The following is a 22,672-nucleotide window of genomic DNA, read 5'->3' on the forward strand; positions in this document are numbered from 1 at the left end:
TGCTCCAATACATCTGTTAGTCTATAAGGTGCCACAGGACTCTTAGTCTGGATCTGTAAAAAGCAACAAACACGGCTACCCCTCTGATACTAGAAGGTGTGTGTTTTGTTTATTCTCTTGCTTCATATATTTGCACTTCTTGCTTATGTAGAAATTTCCTTGATTGCAGAAGGCCTTCAATGGAAGTTATATCCAAGCAAAAAATTAGGATAAAACCAACTTTTACTAACAGTAGATTCAGAACAATAAGTCGGATGGCAATTTTCCTAATGATGCATGAAAAACAGTAGGATACAACTATATTGGCTATTTGGCGCTGGCAGGTTTAATCGTCAGTAAACCTAAGTGACAAATTTATTGCAAGAAAATCATTCTCAAAGCTTTTCTTTTGAATCCTTGATAACATAAGAACAAATCTGATACATCTCTTGATCTAGATTTGTTACTATTTTCATCTGCGTCTTCCCTTGTTAATTTTAGGAATCTCTGCATATCAGCTCTGAAAGTAAAGAAAGTTTGAGAAACAGTGAGACTACTTCAGGTGAGTACATTTTAGGCTATTAATATATAGAATACATACAACTTTAAAAATTGGAATTAAAGGACAGTTCTATAAATATTGCTATTACAGTACAACTTAGATTTGACTTGTGCATTATTCCTGTACTAGTTCAGACTGCCCTACATTCAGAAAGTAGGGCTGCTGATGAATCAGTTAACTCACACGATTAATTAAAAAAAATTAATCGCAGCTTTAATTGCACTGTTAAACAATAGAATACCAATTGAAATTTATTAAATATTTTTGGATGTTTTTCTACAGTTTCAAATATATTGATTTCAGTTATAACACAGAATACAAGTGTTGTATTATATTTTATTACAAATATTTGCACTGTAAAAATGATAAAAGGAATAGTATTTTTCAGTTCACCTCATACAAGTACCATAATGCAACCTCTTTATCGTGAAAGTGCAACTTAGATTTTTTTTGTTCTATAACTGCACTCAAAAACAAAACTATGTAAAACTTCAGCGTCTACAAGTCCACTCAGTCCTGCTTCTTATTCAACCAATTGCTAAGAGAAACAAGTTTGTTTACATTTACAGGAGATAATGCTGCCCGCTTCTTGTTTACAACATCACCTGAAAGTAAGAACAGGCATTGGACAAGTTTAGCACAAGTAGTTAACACATTTCTATCTGTTTGCTCTTGTATTTAGCTGTGAGGGGCTTGAGAACCTTTCCCAGACCTGACGAAGAGCTCTGTATGACCTTGAAAGCTTGTCTTTCATCAACAGAAGGTGGCCCAATAAAAGATATTCTCCTCACCCCCCTTGTCTCTTGAATATCCAGAGTCTGACATAGCTACAACACTGCATATTACATTCAGAAAGTACATGCTGTTTGAATCCAGGTTGGGTTTCTACTTCTGTTGATTCCAACATGTGTTTGGTCAACTTTTGTTACAAAGTACTTCTGAGTGGCAAATGTATTTTACCTTCATTTATGAACAAGACTCTCCTTACAAAATCTTCAACACTTCTCAGAAAAACCCTCTTTCTCTGTATTCTTAACTTTCCAGGAGCATATAGGAATGTAGTCCTGATGGTTATGGTTTGGCATTTTAATGATAGGTATTACTTGGCCTCTTAAGATTGGCTGTAGTTATCTGAGGTTTAGGTGGAAGAGAGGTCTTCCCTCATCTATTTTGTCCAATTTTTCCCTAATCTTTCCAGTTGCAATCTTCAGTTCAGTTATACCTCTGGTGTAGTCAAGTGTCCCAGACAACAGTGTGACGAGATACAAACCTAAAGTGATAGAATTCTAACCCTTGAACTTGAATAATGCCTTTCGGTGAGTCTCTAAGTGTACTGAAGAAGGCCAACTGAATATAACAGGATGATCTAAGCAGGTAGCCATTATGCTGTACCCAGAGGCTATGCTAGCCCATTGGGGACCCTACGCAGGAATATTTTTGATCCCCCCCATACATAATAGGGGGCTTCCTTGAGCTGCCTGGGGCCCTAAAAGCAATTGCTTAGTCTGCTTATGCCTAGCGCCAGCTCTGGCTATACCCAAGGGAATGGAGTCTCTTGTGTAACTAGCTTACATCTGGGAGTTAATTTACACAGAGAGGTTTTTAGGTGGATAATTGATAACATGTTTAAGCTCTGTGCCAGTCTCCAAAATATGTCATTGGGAGGATTACCTAGCTACTCTAATAGATCGGTGTCCTTTGTCTAGAAGAACAGTTTTGAGTGATGGCCTGTTAATCAGGACTATCCCTAATCTACTGAAAAGTACCATGGGATATTCAGACTCTACCTAGACTTCCATTAGACCCCTGCCAGAAGGGATCTACTATAGATTTAGTATCTCATTTAAAGGACAGTATATATGACTACACCGGGAGCACTGCTGCGGTGTGAGCTTGTATAAGAGTCCCCTTTAAGTTGACCCTAACCTACAGGCTCTTTCTCTGGATGAATCTTGCATGAAAAGAGTTTGAGACACCTACTTCCTTTAAAGAATAAAGATTGTTTCTAGGCTTACAACATAAGCCAGGTTTCAGTTTGTACTTTTTTGTGTTAAAATGTTGGTTTTTTTTAAAACTACCCATAATAATTGAAGATATTTAGCTCATTGCAGGATCAGAACTTATACCCTTACCTGATAGTCCATTGGCAATATTTCAACCATTTTTTCCTCTTAAATTACAGGAATGACTCTGCCTACAGGTGTCTCTACCTTTCTACTGCACTGTTTGGACATGGATTCCAGTACAGAGTCTACTGATAGCATGAACAGTTGCCCATCACCTGAAATATTCAGGGATGAAGACAGTTTAGGTAAAACTTAATTTTCAAATTGTATTTTGAGCCTGATGTAGAAAGATTTGATGGGTGTAGAAAGACACATAGATATAATTAATTATACTATTGTATATGAATATTTGTATCTTTCACTCATTGGGTCAGAGCTCAGGATTGAGCCAGGTGGTGCTCATTGCAGGATCTACAGGGGCTCGATCCTCCAATCTAGGGGCGGACTGGCCATATGCATAATTTGAAGTAGTTTTAAAGGCTGGCAGAAATGGTTCCTTGGGGGCTTTAGTACTAGCTGGAGATAGCTGAGCACAGCATGCTCTGGCCACATCCCCATCCTCTCCCAAAATGTGTCTGGATAGGGTGGCCTGAGCAATGCACAGCAATTAGAATAGGGTCAGGATCTAGCCCAGTGACTTAATCAGATTTCTTTTAAAGTTCATAAAGCTTAACTAGGGACTAAAACAGGTAAAGTGAGCATTTTAAAAAAATCAAAGGGAAAGATATTTTGAACTTGTATACAGTAGAAAAACATATGCAACAAAACTTTACTTTTCTATGTATATGTACTCCTTTAAGGATGTCCACTCTGACAAGTGTCAGCATAGGATAGCAAAATAAAGACACTGAACATTTAAACATGGAGCACAATGTAAATGCTGAAAGATCCCCCTAGTTCTGGTGCATCCCATTCCCTATATCAGACACTGCATGTTGCCTTGATGCGCAAAAAAATCTGTTAGACTATTAATCACACTTGGTATTCACTATCTAGTTAAAGACTCGTTCTGCCTTCTCAAAGACCATAGCTTTAAATGGTCAAAAGTCTGATCTTTGTTTTGTGGGCACGAATCCATGTTGTTCAAGTGCTATTGGCCAGAATAAGCCTACAGATTGTGCTTTTTGACAGTCTAGGCCTAATGTTTTAAATGCTTTGAGATCCTGGGTTAAAATTTGCATTTGCAGTGTACACTGACCTACTATATTGCATCAGAGAGATTTCAGCTGTTCTTATATAAAAAAAAGAAGAAAATTATGGGTTTTTGCTTCTGCAAGGTATGTAGGGAAGAGATTGGCTGCAACAGCTGGCAGAGGACCTCACAATGCTCCCTATCTACTTGAGTGTATGTCACCCTAAATGAGGGACTTAGTTTACAAACATCACAGGTCTACATTATAGACTAAATTTGGTAACAGAATTAACTAGAGTGAAAGGCAACTTCCAACTGTATCTTCTGTGTTCAGACAGAAATAATTCCAATCCTGAGGGGTTTCTCAAATATAAGAATTCTACTCTCCTGGACACCAGCAAAGCAGTGACCATAGATAAGATGCCGCAGCTTTCAAATCTTTCAGAGATATTAGGTAACTGCTTTTTATATTAAATTATTTCAAATGCTTATTTCACTTAATTTAAAACTAGATAGAGTTCACTCTAGAAAGACCCTGTAAGTCTCTTTGCTTTAGTTAATTCATTGGAAAAGCCCTTCTGCACTGTAGTGAATAGCACCAAGTTTAATGTTCATGTTTATAATACACTTTATATAAATATTAATATGCAGTAGGATATCCTCTACCTTTCATAGCTATCTTTAAATTTAAACTTTCTTGTCTTTTAGAGCCCATTTCAGAGGGTCATCAAGACCAAAACATGGGGAGGTAATCTGTAAAGCAGAGAATTTGACTTAATTTTTAATAATAAACCTACAAAACACACATGTATCCTTATTTTGTCCCGTACATGCAAATTAATGTCCTGATCTGCAAATACTTGTGCCCCTGCTTGATTTCACTCTGAGCAGCCCCAATGGCTTAAGTGGGACTGATCAATTAAGATAAGTGGGTGAGTAAGTGTTTGCAGGGTTGAGACAAATGTCTACTAAAACAAGCTACCTTCTTGGATTTTAATTGATTCCACTACACACTACTTACATTTTTCTATTGTCTTCTGGATATATTTCACTACATAGTATTTTTGATTTCAGTGACTTTTTTGCTTTCTATGGTCTTTAAAACTATGAAGGGATTTTATAATTTAATCTACTTGATTTGATAAACTAAGTATTTGACTCATTTGATCAGCTGTTTTGTCTGAAAAATTACATTAGAAAAATGTAATTGAACTCCTAAGCTTTTTTGATAAAAATGAAGAGGAAAGTTTAGAGCTATCTGTATGATTAGTTTTCTGTAAATATTTTGCTGTCTAAATTTTAAGATGCTTATAACAGAATTTTAATTTGTTATCAGAAAGTCACCATCAAAATGCATAAAAGATTCTTCTGACTTGATGAGTGTTTCAACAGTTGTAGCAGGTAAAATATGGCCTAAAATAGTTGTACTACTTGCAAATTAGTTGTCTGTTAGATTTTTCTTTTATTCCACTTTAAACTTATTTGGACTCTGCTACCAGTTACGCTGATTCCCAAAGAATTCTGTCTTACTAGATCCTCTCTAACCTAGTGACAGCCTAGCCCTCTCCCACGCAGAAAACCAATAAGGAACATTGCTATTCAAGACAGCAAGTCTTGGTAGTACAGTTAATTGGATAACTGCTTACTTTAATTTGCCACCTAATCTTCTCTGCCAGTGACTTCAGTGTGGTTTGAAAGATCTCAGCACGCAGGAAGGATTATTTTAGGGAATATAGAGACTCTGAATGAATGTACTGGAAGGAAAGGGCTCATAAGAGCTAATATTGGTGGGGAAAGGGGTTTGACTTATTGGTCTTATTGGCAGGGGGTAGGTGAGAAGCAGTTCATTGCTTTTATTTTTGACTGTATTTAACTTCTGGCAGAGACAAGTAGCACTGAGGTTAAATGCTTTTTAAAAAAAAATCTAAAATAACTACACCTCTACCCCGATATAACGCTGTCCTCGAGAGACAAAAAAATCTTACCGCGTTATAGGTGAAACCACGTTATATCGAACTTCCTTTGATCCACCGGAGTGCGCAGTCCCGTTCTCCCCCCACCCCACCCCCAGAGCGCTGCTTTTCCGCATTGTATCCGAATTGTGTTATATAGGCTCATGTTATATCTGGGTAGAGGTGTATATAGTTCTTAAATTTCAGAAAAGAAGCTATGAAGGTCTATTAACAGTAAAATTTTGTTTTTAATAGACCCAATAGGCTTTAAGATTAGAAGGGACCATCATGATCACCTAGTCTGACAGTCTGCACATTGCAGACCACAGAACCTCACCCATCCACTCCTGTAATAGACCCATAACCTCTGGTTGAGTTACTGAAGTCCTCAATCCTGATTTAAAGACTTTGAATTATAGAAAATCGACCATTTACACTACTTTAAATTTGCAAGTGACCAGTGCCCCATGCTGCAGAGGAAGGTGACCCCGCACCTGGGTCTCTGCCAATCTGACCCAGGAGAAAATTCTTCCTGACCCCAAATATGGCAGTCAGTTAGACCCTGAGCATGTGGGCAAGACGCCCACCCAGACACCTTGGAAAGAATTCTCTGTAGTAACTTAAAGCCCTCCCCATCTGGTGTCCCATCGCTGGCCATTGACAATATTTGCTGCTAGCAAATCTCTTGCTATCTATAAGCAAAACCATAGAAACTTCCATTATCTTTCATATGAAACTTACAGCCCAGGTCTCCCTATTAGAGCCAGGCTTGTGCCTGACCCATTATCTCTCTCAAAGCCTGAGCTTTGCTATGAGCAGGACGGGGAAGGGAACCTGTTTGTTAAAACCCCTTCCGGAAAGAGAACTAGATTTCATCCAGAACACCCAGTCAACTGTTATGGGAAACCAAACCCCCTCTGCATACCAGTTAATCACATAGTGTCCAATGAAAAAGGCAATTTCTTACTTTTCCCCTATGTATAAAAAATTTTAAAAAGTTTAATTTAGCCAGGTACAAGACTGCTAAGTCTTATATTTTGTGAGTCCTGTTTTTTTATTTTGTTTGTGGTATTTGAAGGTGAAGGCTCCTATTAATATAATGAGTGGCTCCTGATAGCTCAAATTCTGAATGAATTCCAACTAATTTTGCAGTTTTGACCATGGTCCAAAAAACTGCTTAATTTTTTCTGGTTAATTTGGGCTGAAAATAGCAGCACAGGCAGACCCAATCAGAGGCTCCTTCCTGACTTATACAGTGTTTGCTCCCTGCTCTGTGGTTTGTGTGCAGAGCTGGGCAGCAGCAGAGGGAGCAGTAGGGAGACAGGCGAGGAGGAAAAGCATTCTAAACTTCTCCCACCAAACACTGAACCAGGAATAGAGCAAAATCAGGGAGCAAGAGAAGCAAACTCTGCATATGGATTTTGTGGCATGATCTCTGATTCTCTCTTTCAAGGGATAATTTACAATGTAGGGATGGAGAGCCTCTATGCTCCTTTTCTCCAATAAAAACATTGTTTTCATCATAGGAAAACAAGTGTGTAGATTTGTGTCTACTATGGAAAAAACTCCGGATATAAAAATCAGTACATTCTCTTCATTACCTACAAGACCAAAGAGACAGGTGAGGGGTTTAATGATTAATATACCTTGTTGTAATTTGAGCACCCAGATATCACTAGGAGAACTAAAAAAGGTGTAATATCTTGACAGAGGCTGTGTTTCCTGAATGTTTTTGAAGGCAATTATTTTAGCAGGTCTTTGGAAATGGTAAGTGTAAAGAACCTGGGAGATAGTTGTATCTTTTAGGTGTTCTAGCTTGCTGACTGTTACATGGGTGCAAAGAGTTAATTCAGTCCTGGGTGATTTTTGCACAACTGCAAGAATTCAAAGACAATGACTTCAGACAACCCTGATTACTAGTGCTTAACTGACAATACAGGTGTAAAAACCTTTTGTTGTTCGTCGTCTCTATCCAAAGGTGGCACTACCATCTCTATCTTGGGACAGAGTGAGGGCTTTTCAGGCAAGAAACCTTAAAGAAAGTGGACACTGTTAAAAGCCTCAGCCCTGAAGCTGAGAGGCAGAGACAGTCTGCAGAGAGACTGTAAACTGGCTTCCAGAAGAAGGGGGGAGCAGGTAGGGATAAGTAGGCCTACCCAAATTTGAGGGAAATCTTAAGCTTAGATAAGGCAATAAGGCACGTAGATATCTTGTTTTAACCCCTTTCACTGTGATTGCTATGTTCCTATGGATAAATAATGCTTGGCTTTGAAGAGACTGTTCCATGTCACTGCATCTACCTACTGTTCACAGCTCCCAAAGGGAAGTCTATAGCAGAGTCCAAGCCCAGTTGGACCTGCTGAGGAAACATGGTTGGTAAACGGGAGTTGTAAGCAGATGACTCAACCTAAAGGTCATGGGATTCCACTCTGAGAGTAGTGTAGGCACTGGGCCTGTCACTTAAAAGGGGTGCCCATGGAGAGACTGAGTGAGGGGTCACTCTGGAACCATGGCAGTAAGTAATACTAGATTTGTGTGCATTATGAGGCAGGGAGTGTGCGTGTGCAGTGTCTAGTGCAACAGAACCCGGAGCCCTGATTGAATGGCTAGGTGCTACTGTGTACGTTGATCAGTTAAACTGTGCCTAATAACTTACTAGACCTAGGAGCATAGTGTAAGGCAATGATCTGACTCTCAAGAATCGATGTATTATTGTGCTATCCTTTTGTCTGGCACTTCAGAGCCTGACAATGGGGGTTCATTTTATAATATGAAGTATAATTGTTCATCTCATTATAGCTTGATAACCAAACTGCTAATCCTAAAAACATGAAGTGCCGGAAAAAAGTAAAATTCAGCAGCCTGTTAAAGAGTGAGACATCTTCATGCCATCAGCGTGTATCTCCTGCAGAATGTATTTCAACTAAATCATATGAGTTGACAGCAGAAGTGCTGCCATCCAAACAACCAGACATTGAGATGGTAAGCATTTCTACTGTGCTGTTTACCCATGGAGGCTTAAAATGAGAAGAGCTCCCACAGATAAAAGTGAGAATTCCACTGGGCAATGATGGAAGCTGTGAAGGTTGATACAAAGCTGCAATCTCAAAATGACAAGTACTGTATTATCAGGCAAATGGAGTATATATTCACTTTGAAGCAGTGAAAGTTAGGCTTACGTTTACAGAGACGATAGTCCGTTTTCAGCCTTCCTTGTGCACCCAGAACTCTCACTGAAACATAAGTGTCCTGAGTGCACAAGGCATTCAGGATCAGGCCCTATATTGCTGAAAATGAATCTGGTTAGTGTAGGTTATACTCATTGGTCTTGTGTATACTAAGCTTCTGGTTGGTTAACATCTCCATTCTTTCATTACCAGTGGACTGAGTGCTAGTGTAGAATGCCAAGTGGCATCTTCACCACCCGCTCTGAGTAGTGTTAGAGTATGTAGTAAAGATGCCAGCAGCTGGTCTATATTAGTGCTTTGATCATTGGTAGTGCAACAGTTAGGAATTCTAACAAAAAGCTTGATCTAGACCAGTGGTGGGCAACCTTCGGCCCACGGGCCGCATGCGGCTGGTGGGCAACCTTCGGGCCGCATGCGGCCCATCAGGGTAATCCGCTGGCAGGCCGCGAGACCATTTGTTTACATTGACCATCCGCAGGCACAGCCGTCTGCAGCTCCCAGTGGCCGCAGTTTGCTGTTCCCGGCCAATGGGAGCTGCGGGAAGACCTGTTGTATGGCCTTGAGGATTGTGTGTCTGGTGCAGCAGCAGAAATTAGGTGGAATTCAATGGGAGCAGAGTTAGGCCAGTGCTGTGATGCTTTGGAACAAATCAGGTCTGCTGCATGCAACATGTTTGTCTCAGACACTATAAGTGAGGCTAAGATTATGTCATGGAAGTCTGTGACTTCCAGCGACCTCTGTGACTTTGGGAGCCCCGCAACTAACCAGCCTCCGCAAGCGGCAGGGGACCCTCCTGCAGTGGCGGGACCTCCTGCAACTGGCCAGCTGCCACCACTGCCAGCGACCCTTGAACTGCCAAGCTACCACTGCTGGCAGGGGTCACCACCGCTGGCAGCCAGGGCCCCACCGCAGCTCCCAGTTGCCAGCAGTGGCAGCAGACGGACCCCAGAGCTGCTCAGCGGCCACGGGCTCCCTGCAGCTCCCAGACACTTTTTTTCATGGCTTTTGAAAAGAAATAGGCAAAAAAGTGCATAAAATCATTTAAGTGTAGGACTGGAAGGAACCTCAGTATGTCATCTAATACAGTTCTCTGCACTCAAGGCAGGACTAAGTAATAATTAGACCATTCCTGACAGCTGTTTGTCTAACCTATTCTTAAACATCTCCAATGATGGAGATTCCATAACCTCTCAAGGCAATTTGTTCCAGTGCTTAACTATCCTGACTTTTACGAAGTTTTTCCTAAAGTCTAACCTAAACTTCCCTTGCTGCAATTTAAGCCTATTGCTTCTTGTCCTGTCCTATCAGAGGTTATGGAGAACAATTTTTCACCCTCCTCCTTGTTACAATCTTTCACGTACTTAAAACTGTTATGTCTCCTTCCCTGAGTCTTCTCTTCTCCATGTTAAACAAACCCAATTTTTTTCAAACTTTCCTCAGTTCCTACTTTCACTGTTAGATGTCTGATCACTACTAACCTTTTTGGTGAAAACTGAAACAGAAAAAGTTGTTAGTACTTCCACCATTTCTACATTTTTCGGTTATCTTTCCCCCTTTTCTTCATACTGAGTTTGATTCACAAAACAAAGTGTGTGTGGGGGGGAGGAGACCCTAAAAATAACATCAGCCTCGGGCCTCCAAATGCTGGTTTTTGGATCACTTTGTATGTTGTATGCTTCCTCTTTCTTGTTCAGTATGTTTAGGCTTTTCCAACTATTAAATTCCAAAACCAATCAGAATCAGGCTTTCTGAATTATGCCTCACTCAAAACTGAAAGCCTGAATAATACATGTTCAGAGGACTTTTCACCCTCCGCAGTAAGTGGCTGCAGAATTCATATGAAGTGGAATTCATGTGGCTGCAGAAAATCAAAATAAGTCACAAGTCTGGATTTTTAAAAATGATTAGATTCTCTCAAGGACAAATACATGAAACTAAATTAATTCTGAAAGTTGTGGGTGGATATGAAGTGGAGTGCTTTGGCAACAAAACTAGTGGGTGTCACTGACAACTAGTACCTTCTATCTTGTTTCCTAATTCAGAATGATTTGGAGAATCCAGGGAAGAGAGAGAACTCTTATCAGACCACTAGCCAGGGAAGAAGTGTCTAATCTATCTATTGACCGTGGGGTTGAGGAGTAAACTCTCGTCCCTTTATGCTGCAGTAAACTGATTCCATGCCTTCATTTAAAGAATACAAGAACAAAAGTAACATGAATGTAGGATGAACTGTAACTTGTCTTTACCTTTTAGATCAGTTTCTTAGAATTTTAATAGAATCCCAGAATGTGCCATTTGTACCAAGGGAATAGAATAGGACCCCAAATTACTAATGAAGGAAATTGCCAAGAGTATTTTTGATGTTTACATGCTCTATTGTATTTCTAAACAGGAAATGAATTCTAAAGTATTGATCACAGAAAAAAATAGACAATTGCTAACAAGCACAGCATACTTTCAGCCAGAAGAATTAGAGGTGAGATGAATATACAAAACAGTAGTGGGTACTATCTTTTTTTTTTTTTTTAAATATGGTAAAACAGTTGAAAGTGTTAAAGTTGATGGTTAATCTTTTTTTATAAATTAGGATTGTTTAGGAATAAAGTAGATGTACAATTTGTACGCCTCACTTATGCATGCAATTACCTGATTTGTGACACATTTTTAAGTTACAAACAATTGTGCAGCAAATCCAGTCAACTGGATGTTTCTTAGCATACCTACTTGTTAAAATTGAATGTTTGATTTTTAAAATGATTTTATATAGTTAAATGAACACCTTACAGCAGGGGTTGGCAACCTTTCAGAAGTGGTGTGCCGAGTCTTCATTTATTCACTCTAATTTAAGGTTTTGCGTGCCAGTAATACATTTTAACGTTTTTAGAAGGTCTTTCTATAAGTCTATAATATATAACTAAACTATTGTTGCATGTAAAGTAAATAAGGTTTTTATAATGTTTAAGAAGCTTCATTTAAAATTAAATTAAAATGCAGAGCCCCCCCAGACCGGTGGCCAGGACCCGGGCAGTATGAGTGCCACTGAAAATCAGCTCGCGTGCCGCCTTTGGCGAATGTGCCATAGGATGCCTACCCCTGCCTTACAGCTTTATTTGCACCAACATATTATTTCAAAAATGTTTGTTGAAAACAAATGCCACCCATATTTAAATTGCATTTTTAAAACCTTTAATTCCTTAGATTAATGCATTAGTTTTTATCTTTGTGCAGGACATGAGAAGAATCGAGATATAAACTGCACAGTTTTAGAGAGATGCTCCTTCAGTAGGAAGACTCCATAATATGGAACCAAATTATTCAGAAGGAAGATGTACTGGCTCTCTCCAATATTGTGTTGATATAATAATGCAGCAAGCTTTTTCTGCTGAACCTGCTTTAGAAACTCAAATTTATTAACCCCAACAAGCCGTGTGAGAGACGTATTAACGTTATTCCCATTTTATGGGAATAACGAGGATACTAAATCAGAGCATAAAGATACATCTACACTGCAGTTGGGAGGGAGATTCCCAGCCCTGATACAGACTCATGCTAGCACAAGAGGATGTTGTGGCACTGGCTGAGGCTTGGGCTAGCTGCCTGCACTCAGACCCAAGGGATTGGGTGGGTTTGAGCTCAGGAGGCTAGCCAGAGCTTCTGCCAATGCCACAACATCCACACTGTTGTTTTTAGTGCACTACCATGAGCCCCTCTATTGCACGTCTGTCTGCCTGCCTGTGCTGGGAGACTCCTTTCCCAGCTGCAGTGTAGACATATCGCAAATGATTTGCCCAAGGCCACAATGACTCTTCAGTGATTTGGGAGTTTGAGATTCCTAATCCTATTCTCTCAGCACAGGCCATCTCTCACTTAGGAGCTAGCCCATTTGAATTCAGTTTTGTTTATTACCTTACCAGTAAATCAGTTGAATTTTAAGTACATATTACTGATATTGCTTATATTTTGGTTGAGGTGTAGTTTAACTTGTCACCAGTGCACAAGGCCTCTTTTGGTGAAGACTTATTCCTAAATTCAACGGGTCCATATGTAAACTCAGAAGAAATTGCTCCTGCATCTTTGAGTTCAGAAGAAAAAACTATTTATCAGGTTGTAATCTTGATGTGTATATATTTTTAATTTTTAGCCCTGGCCTAATAGTTTCATGATAGAATGAGTTAGAGTATTACAATATTACACAGTTGAACTAGAACTTAATGATAGAAATATTTAAATGCTTGACTTTAAGTGTCTCGAATTTTTTGAGAACTGTTGCTATAGTATTTCATTAAATGTACAAGAATAATCTGTTTAATATTCTGTAGTAATATCCCTTGATATCTGTAATTTCTAATGGCTCAATTCTTCCCTCTTTGTACAAACTCCTACTGATATCAAGAACTTCCCTTAAACAAGGCATATGAGAAGATCACTTACATGTCAATAGCTGTTATATAATTGGAGTTGCTTCACTCTTCTTTTCAGTCTCTGCATAACAAAGAAACACAAAACAAGAAATCAGATACAAAAAACAAAGAAATCTGCTCTATTATTAAAACTTCACCAGGGCTTAGGGTCTCCATGGTTCACCGAACTCCAGTAAACAGAAACACATTGCATCCCCCTGAAGGAATACCTGAAGGTAACAGAATATAGAAAATTTTCATATGCAAATGATAAATACTTGCTTGAGTGTGGGAGGGTTTTTTGTTTTTTGTTTTTTTTTAAAGAAAACTACACCTCCCCCTACATCTGAGAGATGAAAAAATTATAATTAAGTGGTGCAACAGTGAAGCATTGACATTCTCCATAAGATTCATTTGGGAAGCTCAATAAAATGACAGAGCTTTCCTCTTCGAAACACCTTTCACACCTGTGTAGTGAAATCACTGTGCATTATAGGTGCACAAGGACGGGAGAGGGTTCAAGAAATCTCCCCATACTCTAACTGGACCCAACCCTCCATGCAAGAGCCACAGAAAGTTGCAGTTTCTGCATTTGCTTGTCCACAGAGATTACATGTGTCCTCATGGGTACTTTACACCCCAAAACGGACAGGAAGGGGGCATTAAAATTAGACTTACACAACTTATCAAGGTATTGGTCCTCTACCACACCTTTGCTCTTCCAATGATAAGCCTCACTTACCCACCTTTCTGATGCTTCAAGTACCTCTGTACTTTGGGCCCATGCTGCCCTATGGTTGGGAATAAAACTCCATGTCAATATTTGACATATCTTTTCTAAATCCTTCCTTAAAACCCACGTTTGCCATGATGTTTACAAATCATACTCTGGCATTGGTTAGGCTAGTGGCCAGCTGAGGCTTTTAGTTTTCTGCTAAACTCTGCCCATTTTGTTGCATCTTCCTCCTCCATCCCATTTGTCATCTTGTATCTTGTCGAACACATAGACCATAAATTCTCTAGTGTAGGAACAGTTGTCTGTACTCTGTATGGTTCTTAGGCCCTGATCCGAGATTGGGGTTCCTAGGTGCTACCTTTAATTCAAATAGTAATATCTCTTACAGGCATATTGTTCTGAAGATTTAAATCTGGTACTTCAGCTGCTTAATTTAATAATCTATTCAACACCCTATCTCTCAAAATATGTTTTGACACAAAAATACCATAAGCATGAACTTTAGAGAATTGTGAAGATATTTATGTAGCGGAATGAGTATTTGGAAGCACTCAGTTTTGTCTGGTCTATCTTCTAAGGTGTGATAAGCTCATTGGGACCCCATACATGTTCCTTTTACCTTCTTTAGACATTACAATGAAAGTTCTTTTTAAAAATATATTTGAGTTTAAGTAACTTAAGTCATAGCTTATTTGTACCTAATTATTATATTTCAGTGTTTGCATTTTATATTTTACAGCCAGAAGGGACCATTAGATTATCTAATCTGATTTCCTGTATATCACAAGAAGTTGTATTTCACTCAGTGTATTGAGCCCTATAACTTGTTTGAATAAATCAGATCTTTCAGAAAGGCATCCAGTCTTGATTTTGAAGACTTTTAAGAGATGGAGCATTCACCACTTCCCTTGATAGTTTATTCCAACGGTTAATTGCCCTCCCTGTTAAAAATTTGTGCTTTATTTCTCATTAGAATTTGTCTGGCTTCAGCTTTCAGACACTGGTTCTTGTTTTGCCTTTTCCCTGCTAGATTAGTGCTCTTAAGTAACTTATTTTCTCACCATGAAGGTACTTATACGCTGTAATAAAGTCACCTCTCAGTATTTTTTCTGATCGGATGAATAATTTCCCCCTCTATGGCATTTTCTCCAGCCCGCAAACAATTTTTGTGGCTCCCTTCCCTATTTTTCAACATCCTGTTTAAAACATGAACACCAGAACTGGATGTAATATTCTAGTATTGGTTTCACTAATACTGTAAACTTTTCATTTGCAGATTTCTTGGCATGCCACTGGATGGCATGTCTCTACTTAGTAGTTAAGTTTAAAGTCATTCTTCTAGTTTTAAGAATGTTATTTGTTTCAAGCACTTTTTCAGAAAAACTAATTACAGCTAGTTGGCCATTTGGACTATGGCATTATTTAGCTTCAACCCAGAGACGAGACACTAGCACAAAATGGCTCATGGAAGCTTTTAATGCAAAAGATTATATTGTTTATATTTTACCATGTTACAAGAATACATAGATCATCTCTAGAACATAGGCTAAGTGCTTTTAAAAATGTGTCAAAATTATCAATAGCTACTCCTCTGTATAGATATAGGAGTATAGAGACAAGGGAGCGTTCTCTTTTCATCTTGTGCACAATGGCATTAGGAAAATGCAGAACCTATTTCAAAATAACTGGTAGTAAGTAACTAAAATAAACATTGGTTCAGAAATAATGGGACACTTGTAAAACATAATGTGATCCAATTCTAAATCAAGATGTACAAGTATTTATAAAGCATTACAAACTGCTTAGTCATATGAGCAGTAGGGGAATTCTGAGCTTCTTTGCTCTTCTAGGTTTTTGAGCTTTTTCTCATAGTAGAAACATTAGCAAGCTAGTAGGCTGGGTTTGCATGTAGCCTTTACTTTGAAATCTGAAATCAAATTCTGATCAGGTCACAAGTAGACTCGTGAAATCTTTTAAAAAATATCCACTGTCCATTATAAACTCATTTGACAGACACTTCCTTGGGGGGAGGTGGTAGCCAAGAACTACTAATTTCTATCTTCCAGTGGGCTTGATCCTGCAATGGACTGAGCACTCTGGCCCTAGCCCAGCAAAGACATGCTTACCGTCAAGCATAAGAATATTCCCATTGAAGTTAAAGCATTAAGCATATGCTTAAAATTAACCATATGTGACTAATTGCACTGATTTCAATGGAAATATGCTTATGTTTAAAATTAAGCATGTGCTTAAATTTTCCTGGATTGGGGTCAGTGTGTTCAGTATCTTGTAGAATTGAGCCTCATATGTACATTTCCCATAATACCCTACTTTCCGTGAACAGATTATTACGTTTTTTCATATTGTAGCTCTGGCATGTTATAGCTCTGTTGAAATGTTTCAAATTATAAACACTGCATTAGAAAACTCGTCTATTTTTTTTTTTGAGACTCTGTATATAAGACTTGGAGAACTGAATGTTTAAACCTAGGTTCTCAAAAGTACTGAGCACTTAACAGCTCCTATTAACTTAAAAGTTTTAGAGACTGATATTTAACTTTACGTAATTATACATTTAATACATTAAGTGAAACTAATATTTACTAAAAACGTACACTGTTGGTGTTTAATCTGTCAAATTTCTAATAGCTGTACAAAAATGTTTAAATCCTATTTGTTTTTGTTCCTCTTTCTGCATACATTTTCCACTTCCCCTCTCTATATACTGTCTACTTCCACTTCATCTATTTCTGTGATCCTCCTTCACCCCCCTTTAAATTTCACTTGTGGAGGATCTGATCATAGTTCTGTAGAGTAGATGTCAATTCATTTGGGGTATTCTATGTACAAATGGCTCCAGGTTCAGGCCTCTGGTAAGTATGTAAAAGGCAAACTTAAGGTATTAAACTCAAAATAATGTTAGCTTGCTGTAAGCATGTCTTTTCAAGCTTTTGTCTTGTTAAGCTTTCCGAAACATGAATACACCTAAAGAATTCCTAGAACCATATCCTGAAATTCATTTCCATGTAACTGTCACGCACATACATTTCTGCATGTACTGGCAATCACTGAGAAATACTTATTGTATGTAGGCTGTAGCCACTTACTAATAAGAGCAGGATCAGGACAGTATTTCTGATCTGTAACTTTTAGGGAAAATATGTCTGCAGAACAAATAGCTGCACAAATTTTAAATACTGTTATCCTGAGGGTCACCAGATGGCACAGTTGCACATAGTCTTACAAGGTCTCATTATTAGTGAGAGTACCGTTCTTTCTCTGAAGAAATACTTTTTGACATTTCTTTTTAGAGGAGTCGTGGCAAGAGGTAAGAGTTTGCTCTGTTCCTTAATCTTTCTAACTAGTCAGCTCTTGAAACAGTAGCTTCCTGGGAAGCTGTTTTGGCTGAGATTTTTAAAAGGGAGGGATTGCCTGCATGCTGTTTGTGACCACCTCTGTCAAGGGCTGGGGTATATAATGCAAAATAAACAAGTTGTATTAAGGATATACCCAAACTTTGCATTGCCGATTTCTCCTCTAACAGGAAGCTGACCTGTAAGGCCCTGATACCTGCTACCACTCAGCAGAGGGCTCACTATACATACCAGTTATGCCACAGACTAACTAAAGAATTTGTTGGACTGATATATTTTAGAGAGGGATAACTTACACACACAAACTTATTTTTACCCTTACATTATTTTTCAGATGTTATTACAAGTACCAAAAACTGGGTCTACAGTGACCATGGATGAGCTCTTTGGTTTTCTTCAGGAGTCAAATGAAAGAATTAAAGGTCCCACTGTAAGGGGCAGAAGTATATGATCACGATATAGAAGAGGAGGCTCACAGAAGTGTAACTTGCATTGTATAGTGTAGTCCATTATCTATAGATGTCAGTTGTTGAGGCATCATTTGAAATGGCCTGTTCTTACATGCCTTGCAGGAAGTTCTTAATGATTTGTTTAAAAAAATTGTACAAATAAGTAATATTTTGACTCGGGCAGTGTTCTCTAGGATATATTCAATTAATTGAAAAAATATGCATGGAGGGCTGGGTGATTAAATTGTATTAAATAGAAACATTTGGATTGATATGCCAACTTGCTAATATTTATAAAGAAAATTATGAAAACTTTAAAACTGGTGCTGAAGTCCTGATTATTTTTTGTAGTTAAGAATAATGTTCATGAAAGTGAGAAACTTAGTGTTGATGTGATCCAAGTAGACAGCTTGCACATGTACCTCAGTCCTGTTCTACGGCATCTGATATGATCATTCTGAACAGACACTAGTTAACTTATGGTGGTGCTCTTGCCATATGAAAAATATCTTCTGAAGGTCTAGATGAAATACCGTATTAGAGCCTGACCTTGGAAACCCCTACTCATGCAAGTAATCCCACTGAAGTCTATCAATAGGACTAAGTAAAGGCTACTCACGTAAGAGTGTGCAGGTTGAAGCTTTAGAGCTGCAATCCTGCAAGCAGTATGCATGTACATAAAATTCAGCACACGAGTAATTGTATTGACTAGGCAGGGTAGTAATAATAATACCATACCCTGACTTTTGTGAAACTACTCACATGCTTACATTTTAATACAGGCATACAGGGCCGGCTCCAGGGTTTTTGCCGCCCCAAGCGGGGCAGGGGGGAAGTCTCAATCTCAATCTCTGCCGCCGCCGCTTCAGTCTTCAGCAATTCGGCAGCGGGTCCTTCGCTCCAAGAAGGGAGCGAGGGACCCGCCGCCGAAAAGCCAGACGTGCCGCCCCTCTCCGTTGGCCACCCAAGCACCTGCTTGAGGGGCTGGTGCCTGGAGCCGGCCCTGCATGCATAAAATGTACATGTTTGCAAGATGGGGGGCCTAGTTGTTTTACCTTTGATCTAAGACATTTTCTAATTCTGCAGTAAGTTTCCAGATACTATTGCTCAGTTTTGACAGTGAAGGAGGGAGTGGTATTTGTCTAAAACAAAAGTAAGGTGATCAATTCGGAAGGAGTCAAAGGTCATTAGGTACCCGCATTCCATTGACTTTCAATCTGATTTGAGTACCGGCTACCTTAGACTCCTTTAGAAATTCCTAGCCTACGGGAGCACATCCTAGGTTTCTTAAAGAACCACAGCCAAAGTTGCAACCACTTACAAACCTGGAAAGAATAACCTGAAAGAAAAGGGATGGAAGTGCTCAGCCTACATCAGTGGGTCATAAGTCTTGGTCTTCCTATGGCCACTCTTCTATACCACAAAGCAGCTACACAACTTAGCATAATTCATTTTAATTTCCTTAGACAAATATTACAGCTACCTTTTTTGCTACGCTAGCCAGCTGTCCTATATGGCCTAATTCAGGGGTCGGCAACCTTTCAGAAGTGGTGTGCCAAGTCTTCATTTATTCACTCTGATTTAAGGTTTCGCGTGCCAGTAATACATTTGAACGTTTTTAGAAGGTCTCTTTCTATAGGTCTAGAATATATAACTAAACTATTGTTGTACGTAAAGTAAATAAGTTTTTAAAAATGTTTAAGAAGCTTAATTTAAAATTAAATTAAAATGCAGAGCCCCCAGACCGGTGGCCAGGACCTGGGCAGTGTGAGTGCCACTAAAAATCAGCTCGTGTGCCGCAGGTTGCCTACCCCTGGCCTAATTCTTTAACATTAGACTGATTCTTAATATCACTAGCTTCCCCTTATGAATCCATCAACTGAGGATGGGTTTTTAGCCTTATGTATTTAAACACAGGTGCAGTGCATTTAACCCATTGTGCATTCACTTCAGTCCTATTTAATGAGATGATTAGCTAGATTGCATTCTTTAGTACACACAATGAGTTTAAAAACCCTAATGTAAAGCATTCACATATTCAATAACTCATCGTTGTTGCAGTGAGTGCTGCTGTCGGTTTCTTTTATAATACTGTAAAAATTTGCTCTGGGATTAATTATCTTGACCATATTCCATCCTAAATCAATTTTTATGTTCCCAGCAGAACTTCCTTAAAGGTAGGTTTTATAAACAAAATAGAGGGTTTTTTTTTTCCCCCACTAATACTCTAAAGGCCACCCAGTCTCCCTGATACTTTCTAAAACATAAACCCCAACAAGGTCACTGTTTTATGAGATTCCCCTCTGCTGCCTCCTGGAACGGTTCTCCACTGTTGACACAAACACAGTGACATACTTTGAATGACATGCTTCTGATTTCATCCAGGAATCTGCACCATGCAGCTTCTCAGTTTTAATTTAAACTTTATATTGCATACGATATAGTAAAGGCTTACATTTGTTCTTGACAAAAGTCCTTATTTTAAGTTACAAAATAGAGTATTTTGTGCCTTGGATGTAACTGGGCTCGGAGTGGGGTATGTAGAGCAGTTCTAAGCCATTAGGCTATGTGAATGACCCCTTTTTTGTCCCCCTCCTATGCACTTTGGGCATCCACCAACTTTTCAGCAGAGGCTGGCCCCATGAAGATTATTTGATGTGCACTGTACGTAGAGGAAAGAGAGGAGTCAAATAGTATTTCCTGATGGCTTCAGAAGAAGGCTCCTTATTTCCCATCTCCTCCAGGACTGTGCAAAGGTGAGCATGCACCTGATTTGCAGGTTAGATTATCAGTCCCATTGATTTAGTCCATAGATTACTAAAGATGCTGAATGTTTCAAATAACATGGGTAAGAGGTTTTTAGAATACTATTTCACCCATGCACCTTTCTTTTATTATTAGAAAGGTTGACTTGGATACCCACAGATTTTTCTGATCTTGATGACAACCACTGGCTGTCCCTTCAGATGCCTGTACGCATACAGATCCTGCTTTTTTAATAATTTAAACAACATTGTGTGACTTTCTAAACCTCTTAGTTTATATCCCTTGTCATTAGTTTCTTGGCAAATCAGAATTTCTTGAGATTCTCAAAGCCAAGCATAACTTTTTTTTACCAATGTCCAACTTTAATCAGTAAAGTTTAGGGCCTGATCCTACTCTCACTAAAGTCATTTCAGTTGCAACTCTTTGACTTCAAAGGATGTATAACTAGGCCCCAAGTCTATATTATAAAGGTTATAGCATCACACTGAAAATCTTTGTCCATTATATGCAGTATTACAGAGTGCGTTCATATTTGGTAAACCAATTGGTGTGCATTTGGTAAATCACTGTAACAAGAAATTGTTCCTAATACCATTATTGCCAGATATCATAAGCTTTTGCTTTGGTCATTGTTACACTTAAACTTTAGAGCCCCTGGAAGGTTTGGGTTTTTTTTAAGCTGTATATCTGACTTATAAGTTTCTTTTTTTAAGATCTGCATCATCTTAAATTTAATTTTCATGCCATATGATCACCTCTATGCCAATCACATTAAAAGTGAAGCAAATAAGAGTGAGACACAGTGTTGGGATGACTAAATCTAGAAATAGCATAGCATAAAACTTGAGAGAATTACCGAGTGCCTGAATTCTTATGCATATGAGTAAAATTACTCACATGGCTAGATGTTTGTAGGATTGGGCGCTAACATCTTCTTGTCCCCCACACAGCTACGCTTTTTAAATCATTTTCATCTCTGACCCTGACAAATGCTACTAAATGTTTTATTTAGTATAATTAATTACCAGTTTAGCTCCTCTTTTGCCCCAGGAAGGAAATTCTATTCATGTTGAGGCCACAACAGCATCCAGTCTTGTTCTGTTTTTTATACCAGTTAGGCATTTTCCCATGTTTTGAGTCTAGGCAGAAAAATGACTGCATAAAATTTCACTGGAAATGGAAAATGGCTTCTCAGTATTAGTGGGGAAAGGTTACAGGTCACAGTCAGTCCCATGTATAATGCTTAAGGGCCCAATTGTGCAGGCAGCTCTCATAGGAGCAGTCCTTGTTCACTGAAGTCAAGGGGACTTCTCCATGAAAAATTTAGGCCAAAATATATCTTTGAAGGATTTTAACTGTCATTTCAGATGAATCATAGCCTATGTAAGAACTACACTAGAATTATTTATTTTAATCACCGAAATATGTAATATAGATACATGTTTAGTAGAGAGATTTGACTTAGAAATTAGATTTTAAATAGAATTTGTAAGCAAGACAATTATTTTATTAAGTGTAAAAGTAATTTACAGATGGGTGCTTTTGATTTTAAGTGCTTCCAATTTAAGGGGAAAAATACTTGATGCCTCCTGTGTATATGTATGTGTAGATATAGATAGATATATAGATATATATGTATGTGTGTGTATTTGGTATAATAGGATTATACAGTCTTTGTGAGTCACTGATACGTGCAATAAACTTTAGAGCATGTGCAAATGAATTTTTGTCATTTCATAGTCTCTGAAGGCTGGGTCTGTTGTAGACCCCAAATCTGTAAAGAGTCAGCTCCCATTGACTTCAATGGGCTTTGGATCAGATCCCAGGTAGAGGAGGGAATATCCATTTTAAAGGGACTCCATCAATTTAAAGTCTATTCAATCTCAAAAAATGAATTAAAAGTTGTCCCAGATACAACTGTGAAACCATTACAGAATTAAGGAACGGTAGTTTCATATTAAAGAATTCTCTCCCTTTTTTGCTGTGTGAAAAAATCATATAAACAGGGGAAACTAAGGCTCCTTTTCTTAGAAAGGCTTTGGGGGCAGAGAACCTCTTTCCATATATA

General features: G+C 38.6%; 1 protein-coding gene across 1 annotated transcript in view; it reads left to right on the forward strand.

Annotated features, from left to right (window-relative positions):
• MEIKIN (meiotic kinetochore factor) overlaps positions 1 to 18,105 on the forward strand; it is a 22,857-nt gene extending 4,752 nt beyond the window's left edge. Inside the window, 11 exon segments of the mRNA XM_026659343.1 lie at positions 481 to 541; positions 2,724 to 2,852; positions 4,074 to 4,193; positions 4,448 to 4,487; positions 5,076 to 5,140; positions 7,218 to 7,312; positions 8,491 to 8,673; positions 11,272 to 11,379; positions 12,855 to 12,983; positions 13,359 to 13,515; positions 17,724 to 18,105. Of these exon segments, the coding sequence (XP_026515128.1) occupies positions 481 to 541; positions 2,724 to 2,852; positions 4,074 to 4,193; positions 4,448 to 4,487; positions 5,076 to 5,140; positions 7,218 to 7,312; positions 8,491 to 8,673; positions 11,272 to 11,379; positions 12,855 to 12,983; positions 13,359 to 13,515; positions 17,724 to 17,770 (1,134 nt within the window). The 3' untranslated portion in view covers positions 17,771 to 18,105.
• Positions 18,106 to 22,672: the final 4,567 nt, after the last annotated feature.

This window comes from Terrapene carolina, unplaced genomic scaffold (assembly GCF_002925995.2).
Source record: "Terrapene carolina triunguis isolate 2854851 unplaced genomic scaffold, T_m_triunguis-2.0 Scaffold629, whole genome shotgun sequence".
Taxonomy (NCBI): domain Eukaryota; kingdom Metazoa; phylum Chordata; order Testudines; family Emydidae; genus Terrapene; species Terrapene triunguis.